General features: G+C 43.4%; 1 protein-coding gene across 2 annotated transcripts in view; it reads right to left on the bottom strand.

Annotated features, from left to right (window-relative positions):
- Positions 1-8,460: 8,460 nt before the first annotated feature.
- The window catches only part of ctbp1 (C-terminal binding protein 1), a 16,248-nt gene continuing 12,206 nt past the window's right edge, over positions 8,461-12,502 (bottom strand). The window contains exons 6-11 of one of the 2 annotated variants that reach the window (XM_080502554.1): positions 12,272-12,396; positions 11,779-11,868; positions 11,460-11,590; positions 10,711-10,838; positions 10,197-10,311; positions 8,461-9,394 (exon numbers count right to left, since the gene is read on the bottom strand). In XM_080502554.1, the coding sequence (XP_080358680.1) occupies positions 9,199-9,394; positions 10,197-10,311; positions 10,711-10,838; positions 11,460-11,590; positions 11,779-11,868; positions 12,272-12,396 (785 nt within the window). In that variant the 3' untranslated portion in view covers positions 8,461-9,198. The remainder of the gene's footprint in view (positions 9,395-10,196; positions 10,312-10,710; positions 10,839-11,459; positions 11,591-11,778; positions 11,869-12,271; positions 12,397-12,502) is intronic. The other variant, XM_080502555.1, reaches the window with a different exon arrangement.

Here is a 12,502-nt window from a genome sequence, read left to right as displayed (position 1 = left end):
TCACCGAGTTCAGCTGGGACTTTTTGTTTCCTTACTGTTAGTTTTGAGGATAAATCCTCCCTTTAAAAAGAAAAAAGTAACGTAATGTAATATTGGATCCGAGGAGCTGCATTCACAATCTGCTGTGTCTGTGTGAGCTGGACTGGCTCCGCCCCCACACACGCCCATCTATGGGAAGATGGAGGAAGTACGTCTTCTCGTGGTGCCATGTGCCAGAGCAGAGATGCCTGATTGTGGGAGGAGTTTACCTTGATTGTGATTGGCTAAACCCCTGATTACACTATTTAGGGTTTGATTTCTGATTGGCTGCTTTGAGCAACACACTTTTTAAAACCTGGAACAAGCCAGGGAGAGAGAGGACACTCTTTCTACACCTCTAGGGCGTCGGTCCAGGTGTGGAGATGATCAGTACGATTATAAAACCTTGAGAAAGTGAAGTTTACATCATAATATGACCCTTTAAATAAAAGTGTGAGGAGAACAGTACCTCTGTCTGACCATAGAGGCAGTACCAAGTACATTTTCTTACTGTTGCTTTTCTTCCACACAGAAGTTTAATCTTTTGCGTTTTCAATATTCAGTGTCTGAGATTAAAAAAAAGAAAAGACAACATTCATTCACCTGATATTGTCTGGACCTTTGTCCTTTTTCTCCAAATTAATACACATTTTTATAACTGAATGTCCTTTTATCAGGTTCTTATATCAGTAAATGACTCCGTCGTGACAGAGGAACTGTCAAGGTGCTACTTGCATCGAAAGACGTCTCGTCCTCACCTGGAGCCCTGGTCTCTGTTCTGGTCTTGTTTAGTTCTGTTCTTGTTCTGTTCTTTTTCTGGTCTTGTTCTGGTTCTGTTCTGGTTCTGTTCTTTTTCTGGTCCTGTTCTGGTTCTGTTCTTGTTCTGATCTTATTCTGGTCTTGTTCTGCTCTTGTTCTGGTTCTGTTCTGTTCTGGTTCTCTTCTTTTTCTGGTCTTGTTCTGGTCTTGTTCTGTTCTGTTCTGGTCCTGTTCTTGTTCTGTTCTGTATTCAATAAAAGATAAATGTCCTGGTGGTTAAAGGAGTAAAGCACTAAATAAGAATCTCATCAGAAAACACTCAAACCTATTTACAGAAGATTTTGATCAACTTAAATAAAATAAAAAGAAGTAAAAACCTGCCTGAGCTGCAATTTTCTCCTTCTGAACTCACAAACAACAGAAGTTTCTATATTTGGTCCAAAACAAAGAGAGAAATGATCTAAACATGTAGTAATAGATTACTTTGACCTCCAGCCGCCGTGAGGAACCTCAGAGTCTTCCTGTCATCGAGTGTCTCTTTGTGTTGTTTTGTTGTTTTGCACCAACGACTGGTCATTATATTTTAATTATATCTGCTGTAAATATTCCTTCTCATGCCGTTTGTCCTCCACGTTGCTTCTTCTGGGTTTTTCTTTCTGGCACAGCGTCTCTCTTCGCACACTTTGGCCCCAGAGCATTTGTTTTTATTTTATTTATTTTGTGGTGCAGTCATTTATAAATCCATTTGTTAACTCAGACGTGTGTTTGTGTTCAACAGCCTGTGTGAGACACTGCTGCTCATTAACAACAGCACAGCGCCCTCTAGCGGTGTGTGTGTGTGTGTGTGTGTGTGTGTGTGTGTGTGTGTGTGTGTGTGTGTGTGTGTGTGTGTGTGTGTGTGTGTGTGTGTGTGTGTCTCACTGGGATAATATAGTTTTTCTTAAGAAAAGTGTTTCTGTCACTATTTCTACTGTAATTTCTACAACTTGAGAAAAAACAAACATGAAAGATGTCTCATTTATTCTAAATAAATAAAACAATTAATATTGACTGGACCACAATGCAGAACTGAAGCAGATACATTTTGCTTGATTAGATTTATCAATAAAGTTGTAGAGAATTTTGAAAGTCTGCTGAAGACAGTGACCAAACTGCAATGATGGCGAAGATGTTTACATCCATTTATAAATATGAGCGTTCCGTAATCACCTGAATCAAATTATATATATATATATATATATATATAGGAAAAACATGATTGATTTGTGAAGAATAAACGACAAAGATTCTTAAAAAAAAGATCAACATGAGGTTTAAAAATCAAGTTTTCCTGAATCGTAATATTCACATATTTCCCATTTTATCAACTCCCAACCTGAGCTCCTCGAGTCGCGACAACGGAACCAAAACAACGGAACAGAACAACAGGACGAGAGATAAACAACATGTTGTCGACATGAAGGGGAACGATAAACATCAAGATTTATATTTTAAATAATAGTGTTTCCCCAAATAGTACAATTAAATATTGAAGTTAGGAAACTGTGTGTAAGGAAGGGATACATTTTTTAAAAATATTTTGATAAATAAGCGCGTGTGCATGTGTGTGTGTGTGTGTGTGTGTGTGTGCGAGATCCGGTAAAATGTCTGTCAGTGTTGCTGAAGCTTCCAGCAGCAGCAGTGAAGCAGCCAATCAGAGTGTGACAGACAAGCGAGAGTCCGACCATCTGTAGGTGGACTGATGCCGACACACACACACACACACACACACACACACACACACACACACACACACACACACACACACACACACACACACACACACACACACACACACACACACACACACACACACACACACACATACACTTTTCAATCACACAACTCAAACCTAAAATAAAATTTTTTAAAAAGAAGATAAATAATAATTTCTTGAAGATTCATTTTCATGTATGTTCATTTGAATGGAACGGTCGTCGTGGCAACGTCTGCATTCAATCAACAGCCGGCAAATTAAATTATTATTATATTAACAGAACTGTAATATCAGACTGAACGTCAGGCAGCAGGACTGAAAAATATCCGGTGAACATGTGATTTACAATAATGTTTTATATGTCAATGCATTTACATCGTGTTTTATCATAACTTCTCACCAACTGGGTTTCAGAATTGGAACAATTCGTGATTCTTTAACATTTTTCTTTGAATTCTTGCACTTCTCAAAGTACCAGAGCTGCAGCAGTGGAGGAGAGAGACGGGAGAGTACTAATAATAATAATAATAACAATAATAATAATAACTTTATTCATATAGCACTTTTAAGAACAAGAGTCAATGCATAAGAGAAAATATTAATTCAGTAGAACTTCAATAGTGATTTAAACCCCTGACAAAATGTTGTTTGCACTAGTCCTCTTTAATATCCTCCAAGTTTTAATCTTTTCTCCCAACGTGGAAAGATTCTTTCCCTCCTGCAGAGCCTCTTACTACGCATGCGTATCTCTCCCCCTCCCTCCGTTCACTCAACAAACATGGCGCCCGTGGTGGTTTGAATCGCGGTCTATATTCTAGTTTTATCGTCCATATCAGTAGTTTAATAGTTGAGACTCACCCCTGATATCGTCCGATGCCTCGTCAGTCCACTAGGATGTCGGTTTCTCTCCGTTTTGTTCACGTTCATAGCGTTTTGTTCTTCTGCACACGTCGGTGTGGTTTCATTACAAAACCAGGCAACAGCGCCCTCCAGTGACCCGGCAGACTAACTACATGGTGTCAGTGTTTCCGCTGCTGCTGCAGTGGAAAACACGCTCCTGTTTTTTTTTTTTTTTTTTTTTTAACATATTAGGTCCGGGTTGTCCAAACTCGGTCCTGGAGGGCCGGTGTCCTGCAGGCTTTTGTTCCTCCCTGCTTCAGCAGACCTGAATCTAATGATGACGTCATCACCCAGGTTGTGAAAAAGCCCAATAACGAGCCTTTCATTGCGACCAGCTGTGCTGCAACTGGGAGGAGCTAAAGACTTTAGTTCAGCTCTTTTTTTTCTCAAACTATTAATGCAAAGTTTCCAAAGTTTCATGATTAAAACACTCTTGAGTTTTTACAAAATGTGCAGCTCACAGGCGGGGAAATGAAAGTTGAAGATTCAGAAACTCCTGGAAAGGAGCTTGAGGTTCCTTTGGAACATGGGACCTCTGGAACTCTGGACCACTGGACCTCTGGACTTCTGTAACTCTGGACCTGTGGAACTCTGGACCTGTGGACCACTGGATCCTCTGGACCTGTGGACCTCTGGACCTCTGGACCTGTGGACCTCGGGACCTCTGGAACTCTGGACCTCGGGACCTCTGGACCTCTGGACCTCTGGAACTCTGGACCTCTGGACCTCTGGAACTCTGGACCTCTGGACCGCTGGACCTCGGGACCTTTGGAACTCTGGACCTCTGGACCTGTAAACCACAAACCCTCTGGACTGTAAACGACTCCAAGGATCATGTGATGGCGTCAAACCAGCTCCGTCCCGTTTCCTCCTCAACATGTAGCGGCAGTCCAGAAGCTCTTATCGCCTCTCAAGTGAGGGCTTAGATATTTTTGTGTTTTTGTTGTTTTCACGGCTGCAAATAACATGACGGGAGGTCAGAACAACCGGAGTCTGAACCTCCTTCAGAACGCGGTCGTTGGTCACATGTGGAGGAAGGAAGGAGCCGGAAGCTGCAAGAAAGACCTCCATTGTTCTCACCTGGAAATAATCTGGAACCTGAACTGATTTGTTTTGTAGCTTCGGTCTCTGGATCAGTGGACAGAACGAACATCGTACCTTTATTTTCCTCTCTGTGTGTGTGTTCGGTGTATTTGTTGCCGAACACGGCTCTCCTCCCTCCAAAGTTTTTATCTTTTATAATTTGGTAATTGCTCCATAATAGAAGCATAATCCCCCACGTTCATTAACAAAGGCTGAAAATTAAGTGTCGGCACCACATCTGCTCCCGAGCCCCTCGGCGCTCCGCAAAGTACGTGTGAACTCCCGTCTCCGTTAGTTATCGCCGCGCAAATTTCCATTATCTTGCATTACTGCTGAGATAAAGCTTCGTAAACCGCCGAGTGGGGAATTAAAAAAAAGAAAGAAAAGAAAAATTAGCGCGGCGCCGCATGCGGGGGTTTATTTATGGCGGCGAGGATGGAGGGCGGAGGTGTGTGTGTCTCCTCCTCTCCTCCAGTCACTCACCTCCAGCAAGAGGTGAAAATTGCACCCGGAGGGGTTCAGGTGGAGGTGGAGGAGGGGGGTGGGGGGGGAGGGGGCTCCACCTCTTCTTGGTCTTTGTCTGCACACAGGCTGTGGAGGACGGGACCCCCGGGACCCCCCGGGGAGCCTCTGGGGGCCGATATCAGCTGAGCAGAGTCAGATTAATCAACATGTGTCGACGCTGGAGGAAAACTGTGACTTTAAAAACGTCTTTAATCTGCTTGGGTTCCATATTGGGTTTTTGTGAGGGGGGGGGGGTTAGGGTGGGTGCGGGGGGGAGGGGGGGAGTTGAGCAACGCTGAAGTTGAAAACGCTTCGGCTCCGAGGAGAAGAAGGAACTCGTAGTTCTGCTCAGGAGACGGACGGCAACCGACATATTCTACTGAGATTTGGTGCTTTTATTTTGACAGTCACCATAATAACAATCCAACTTGGTGGATTTAAGGAAAAGTGTTGGGAGGCTTCCTAAAGGAGATAAGGAAAGGTGTTAGGATACTTCCTAAAGGAGTTAGGAAAGGTGTTAGGATACTTCCTAAAGGAGATATGGAAAGGTGTTAGGATAAAGGAGTTAGAAAAGGTGCTAGGATACTTCCTAAAGGAGATAAGGAAAGTTGTTAGGATACTTCCTAAAGGAGTTCCGGAAAGGTGTTAGGATGCGTCCTAAAGTAGTTAAGGAAAGTTGTGAGGATACTTCCCAAAGGAGTTAGGAAAGGTGTGAGGATACTACTTAATGGAGTTAGGAAAGGTGTGAGGATACGTCCTAAAGGAGATAAGGAAAGGTGTTAGGATACTTCCTAAAGGAGTTAGTTAGGAAAGGTGTGAGGAGGCTTCCTAAAGGAGGTAAGGAAAGGTGTTAGGATGTTTCCTAAAGGAGATAAGGAAAGTTGTTAGGATAAAGGAGATAAGGAAAGGTGTTAGGATACTTCCTAAAGGAGTTAAGGAAAGGTGCTAGGATGAAGGAGTTAAGGAAAGGTGTGAGGAGGCTTCCTATAGGAGTTAGGAAAGGTGTGAGGAGGCTTCCTAACACCTAGGAGTTAGGAAAGGCGATCATGGACGGATGAAAAGCAGAAGCAGAAAAATTTTTACTTTAAATGACAGAATAAGCTGAAGCCAGTTGTTTATTTATGCTTTTTCTATAAATTCTTTGGAATTATATAAAATATGTGGAACTTTTAAACCCAAAACAATAAAAGAAAAAAATACCTAAAGAATACAAGAATAACCTCATTAATTATATTTTCTCCCCTCATTAATCCTTAATTATTCTGCATTTCACAGCTTTTTATGAAAGTTAACTGAGCTACTATATTAAAGTTCAACTCCCAGAACAGAGACGCGTCTCTATTGTACATTAATTCTCACTTCACTGAAAAATAAACAGTCTTAAATTATTTTGACCTCAACTTCAGCGCTTGAACACAAACAGGAAGACTTCATTATTTATCAATCTGGATTAGAACCGGACTGTTTACCTGGTTTGGGGCTGAATTCACTACCTGGATTAGGATTGAACCACTTACCTGGATTAGAACCTGATTTTTTATCCGGATTAGGACAAAAAAAAGAAGAATCTGAAGTCTACAATTCCTCGTGTCAAATATATTTTTAGAAACTAAATCTTTTGTTTTTTTAAACGATATTTCAGTTTTAAAAGTTTCACGTTATAAATTTGGTTCAGAAAAAAGTTTTATTTGGTTGTTTGAATTTTATAAAGTCGATTTAAATTAATGATCATTGAACGTGTGATTCTTTCTGCTTCTTGTGGGATTAAAACACCCAGACTGGTTTTTAAGCCTCTGATCTCAGCCTCTCCTGTAGCTCCCTCTGGTGGTCGCTGTGAGTCACTACACCGAGACCTGAAACCCATTTATTCATTTATTATTTATATTAAATGTGCCAGATTATAGCAAAACTGCTCATTTACATCTATAGTCCTGAAGCAGGTCACACAAGCAATGCAATGTATAAAGGATTCATTTTGAGCCACAGACCACCAAGTAGGCTCGTTATTACGGTGGCTGTCAAAATAAAAGCGGCAAAAATTTATGTTTGGACACTGCAAACATAACTTTTGACTTAAACGCAAAGCAGAAGATTAAAAGTTTAAAAAAGGGATAACAATCAGAGTTACACTGAACATAATTACTGTAAAGGTGGTAGTTTATTTTATTACAACCAATTTATTGCAGTTTTTTTTTTTGTCAATTAGCCAAAGGGTTTGGGAACCACCGACTTATGTTAGCATCTACTTTGCTCTGCTAAATGCTTCATTTGAATCTCATTCACCCTAGCTTTTCAAAGTAAAAGCACTTTTCCTAACTGGACCATTAAAGCGACCAGAGACCAGGCGTCACCTTTCCACAGTTTATTTCTTTTTAAAATAATTCATACAAATGCATACAGTCACAAACATCTTTGTCAGTTGCCAGGTTTTGTTTTTTTTTTTTGACCAAAAATAATATTTACTGTAGAATATAGAATATGTATACTGTATATTGCTACGCCTACTACTTTGACCATAGAGAGGACGGGAGGTCGTCTCCAGCGGGGGACGGCCGGGGACGGAACGCTTCCCTCAACGTCTGGAAGAAGCAGCCAACTTGACGTTTTCCTGCACCGACGGGTCACGACCTTCAGAATAAGGCGAGTTTGTCCTCAGCTGGACGTTGGAAGCGTCCGTCTCTGACCGCCAACGCCGTGAAGCGGTGGGGAATCACTGGGCTGCTGGTAGGAAGGGGTCCGGGGGGAGAAGCACCGACTCCTGGTCAACCGGTAAACTCCCGGTAAACTCCCGGTAAACTCCCGGTAAACTCCCCGGGAAGCTTCCGCACCGTTTGGTTTGTACGTCTCCATGGCGGGAATGTGAAACCAGTCAAAGTGCCGGTCGTCATCTTCGGTCTGGAGTTGGAAAAGCTTTTCGACAGTGTGCATTTCAATGGCAGTTTGTTTTTTCTTCTTCTATTTTTTTACGAGCCGCCGCCCCCTTCCTCCCAGTGCTTCTCTTTTTGTTTTGTTACTTTTTTTTTTTTTTTAAGACAACAAACAACCAAGTCACATCGACAGGCAGGCAGAACGACATATGTACAGGATGACACAGAGGGCGGCGCCACGGTATTCTGGGGGGGGGTTAAAGGTTAAAGGGGTACGAGTCGGGAGGAGGCCGGTCGTCTCGCAGAACAAACCTCATTGTGCAATAAAACCTTGTTTAGAACCGGGACGACGATCCGGTTCCAGGACGAGGAAGAACAGGACCGAGAAGCGTAACCGAGGGAGACGCACGACTTGTCCTCCGTCAGTCGCTGGTCGCCAACGACGACCCGGGAGGACGACGGCCGGGGAAACGCCGACTCGGCACCAATGGAGCCACGATGAGAACGAGAGGAAGAACCGTGAAACTCCTCCAGCCGCCGGAAACGTAGTTAACTTTTTCCCCCCCACGTCCCCCTCCCCCCCACCCCCCCCAACCCCTCCATAGTCACGGGTCAAACATCGGACACAATCCCCAAGAGTGAAAACGTCTCGTTCCCCTCAAACTAAACCAACAAGAGCAAAACGTCGGATCAAACTTTTGGAGCTTCTAATGGAAAAAAAAAAAAAAAAAAAAAAAAAAGGCAAAGCAGGTAGAAAAACAAAAGCACCAAGTGGCTTCAAAAGAAGAAAAAAATAAATGTATACCAACTGCGGAAACTTGGATTTCCTGAGCTGGTGTGCAAAAAGCTGCCCTTTCTTGTGGGGTAGGGGGGGAGGGGGGGGGGCACTAAAGAAACAACAAAAACAAACAAACACTTGGAGTTGTGGAAGCAGTTTGACTCCGTGGAGAGAAAAACCAGAACCAGATCCAGAATCCAGTCTCGTTTCCTACCGGGCGGAACCGTCACACTGGAGACAGGAAGGAAGGAGACGCAGAGAAGACGGAGGACGTGGACCCCCGTCCCGGACCGGAGGACGTGGACCCCCGTCCCGGACCGGAGGACATCTAGTCTGACAACACTGGAACTCTTTTTACTCCCAAAATCAAAAGTCACCGTTTCGTGTTTTTTTTGTTTTTTCTGGATCTGCTCCTGAGAGGAAGACGAGCAGCAGGACTCCACCTTCATCCTCCTCCTCCTCCTCCTCCAAGTGACAACTGTGTGTTTTGTTTTTTTTTCTTTCTTTTCTTTAGGGGGGGGGCGGGGGCGGAGCTACAGCTGGTCGTTCGGATGGTGCTCTCTGTCGCCCTCCGGTGGCTTCACCGTGTTCTGTCCCGGGGACGGGGCGTGAGGCGGGTGTGCGGCGGCCGGCGGGAGGGTGTGCGTGATGGGAACGGCGCTCGGCAGCACGCCCTCCACCGGCGGAGGCAGGCCGCCGGCCGGCAGGCTCACCACACCTGGAGGATACCTGGAGGAGAGGGAGGGAGTGTGAGCGAGCGAGCGAGTACTTTATATTTATATTCATTATTATAAAATCTCACACCAGAAAAAAAACAGCTGCTTGTTGCTCTTCAACATCGATTAGACCAAACAGTAAAATCACACCCTGAAACTCTCCCTCCAGCAGAGAAACACCGTTTATATCAACACGTCCTGCTTAATTCGCCCAGCACGTTTTATTATAACAATATATAATAAATATATTATTATTATTCACACCGCAGAGACGCATGTTGCACCGAGAATTACAAGTGTGGAGATATTTGGGCAGGAGGCGTGAACTCTGCTGCTATTTTAGGACGTGTGTGTGTGTGTGTGTGTGTGTGTGTGTGCGTTGCAGCCCTGCTGAATTCCTGGCGGCCTGCAGAGAGGGTGTATTTATAGCGCGGCGTTCCGTCAGCGGCTCTGAATCCACAACAATGCAGCTGCTGAGAAACGAGCCAATAAAAGACGGAGTCGTTCCGTCTGTGGATCAGAACGCCGTCCCGCCGTCGCCGTCCTTCAACCCCGCCGTCTGGGAGTCAAACTCGCTTTCCAGCGACGGAACGAACGGATTTGGAGCCAAAGAGCTTCACGAACAAAGGAACTATAACAGTAATTATGATTAATACGTTTTAATGACGCCTCCTGGTGCAAAACGGTGAAATGTCCCTGAAAACTGGGATTCACTTGGTCAAACATGTGAAGCTCCGCCTCCAGACTGAAGCTCCGCCCTCGGCAGGTGAACATGACCATGTTGGTAAAATGAGGTTAAAGACTTAACGAGTCACCTGTACGCCCCGTTGAGCTCGGGGTGGACGGTTGCCGGGTCGACGCCGGTCCAGTGGTTGTTCTGGGTGAGGAACTCTTTATTCACACAGTTCTTCAGGCTGTCCGGGATTCGGCCTGGAACGTCACATCAAAACACTTAGAAATAAATAAATAAATTACATTTTATTTAATTAAATTTGTACAAATTAAGTAAATAAAATAAACAATAGTATTTAATAAAATACAAAAAAAATTTATTTAATAAAATAAATAATAAACAAATAGCATTTTATTTAATAAAAAATAAATGTAAATAAAATTCAAAAATAAATGAAATCAAAAAATTATAAATAAAATGCAAACTACAAATTCAATAAATAAATACCATTTTATTTACTAAAATAAATAAATACAAACTAAATAAAATAAATGAATTAAAAAAATAATTAAAAAAAACAAACAAAAAAACATATATATAAATAACCGGCCAGAAAAGCCAAACATTAAATAATTTCTAACAAAGTAAGCGTGTACCCGTCACAGCCCTCCGGATCTCCCTGGCCGCCTCCTCTCTCATCTCCAGTGAAGCCTGCTCGCTGTACCAGGCGGCGTGCGGCGTGCAGATCAGGTTGGGGGCGTCCTTCAGCGGACCCTGGTTGAAACTGACGCACCAGCAGGAAAACAACAAAATAAAACATCAACCTCTCCTTCATTATCCAGTTTGATTTTTAATTCTAACTGATTGTCAGAGACAATGATGCTCCACATTGAACCGCTGGCGACTCGTCTTAAATCACTTTGCTTCAATAAAACCGCAAAACGTTTTGACTTGCTGATGGTTTAATTGACTCAACAATTCCTTTGTTTGGATAATACAAATGTTTGATTAAAACTAGTAAATTAAATCTGCTTATTTGGACAGCTTTTAATTTATCATGAGTTACTTTATACAGCTGCAGAAATGTGGATCCGTTTATACATGAACTGTGTATAAATGCATATTTTTATTATCTAAAGGTCTCAAATAAATCATAAAGTATAATTATAATGAAATGACCTCTTACTATGATCTTACAATATATTGAATTAACAGGCAGACGAGCACAAAGTGAGAAATCTTGTGTGTTTATGTCACGTTAAAGTTTAAACGACTCGGAATATTTCAAAACATAAAACTATGTGATTCTTTAATCTTCAATCTCTAAAACGACTTGACACGACAGGCGTTTGTACAGTTGATTCATGGTAAACTAGACTAAAATGTGTTAAGAGGTTTTTTTTACCTGAACGGCTCCGTCTCATGAACGTCCAGAGCCGCTCCACGTATCCTCCCCTCCTTCAGGGCCTGGGCCAGGGCCTTCTCCTCCACCAGGCCCCCCCGGGCCGTGTTCACCAGGAACGCCCCCTGACGCATCTGACACACACACACACACACACACACACACCTCAAAATATCAACATTCATAGTCTGATAATAAATACAATATATAATATCACTGTACATTCTTCTCACTGAATAAGTGTGTGTGTGTGTGTGTGTGTGTGTGTGTGTGTGTGTGTGTGTGTGTGTGTGTGTGTGTGTGTGTGTGTGTGTGTGTGTACCTGCTTGATGGTGAAGTCGTTGATCAGGTGGTGGTTGTGCTCGTTGAGGCTGCAGTGCAGAGACACACAGTCGGAGTGGAACAGCAGATCCTGAGGAAAGAAAAACGACAGCAGTGAGATCAAGTCTCAGTCCCTTTAAGACCAGACGTCGTTTTACAGACGTCTCATCTGGACCCGTTGGGTTCCCCTCCGGCTCCGTTCACACCACAACATTTCACGTGACGTTTCCACTGCAGCAGCAGACACACCTTCATGTAGTAAGTCTGCCGGGCCACTGGGGGGGCGCTGTAGCTTGTTTTAGTAATGGAACCACACCGACGTGTGCAGAGAAAACTACAGATGGAGGATAAAACTAGAATACCGACGCGAGTGAAGAAGGTTTTGCGTGGTGTAACCGGGGCCTCAGTGAAAAACACCTGGAAATGACCGTTTGTGCTGCTTTTATAAATAAAGTTTAATTGAATGACGACGCCGTTCTCAGCAGGTGTGTCACCTGTAGCGTGGTGACCCTCTGCAGGCCCAGGGATCGCTCTACGCCGTCGGCCAGATACGGGTCGTAGAAAATCACGTTGAATCCAAAAGCCTTTGATCTCAGGGCGACGGCCTGACCCACCCGACCTGCACACACACACACACACGCACACACACACACACACACACATTGACAACGACACACACACAGCAGCATTTACAGGATTAGTATTGGATTAAACTAAAATGTATA

This window comes from Blennius ocellaris, assembly GCF_963422515.1.
Source record: "Blennius ocellaris genome assembly, chromosome: 9".
Lineage (NCBI taxonomy): Eukaryota > Metazoa > Chordata > Actinopteri > Blenniiformes > Blenniidae > Blennius > Blennius ocellaris.
The sequence above is the reverse complement of the archived record's forward strand: the minus strand, read 5'-3'. Positions and strand labels throughout refer to the sequence as shown.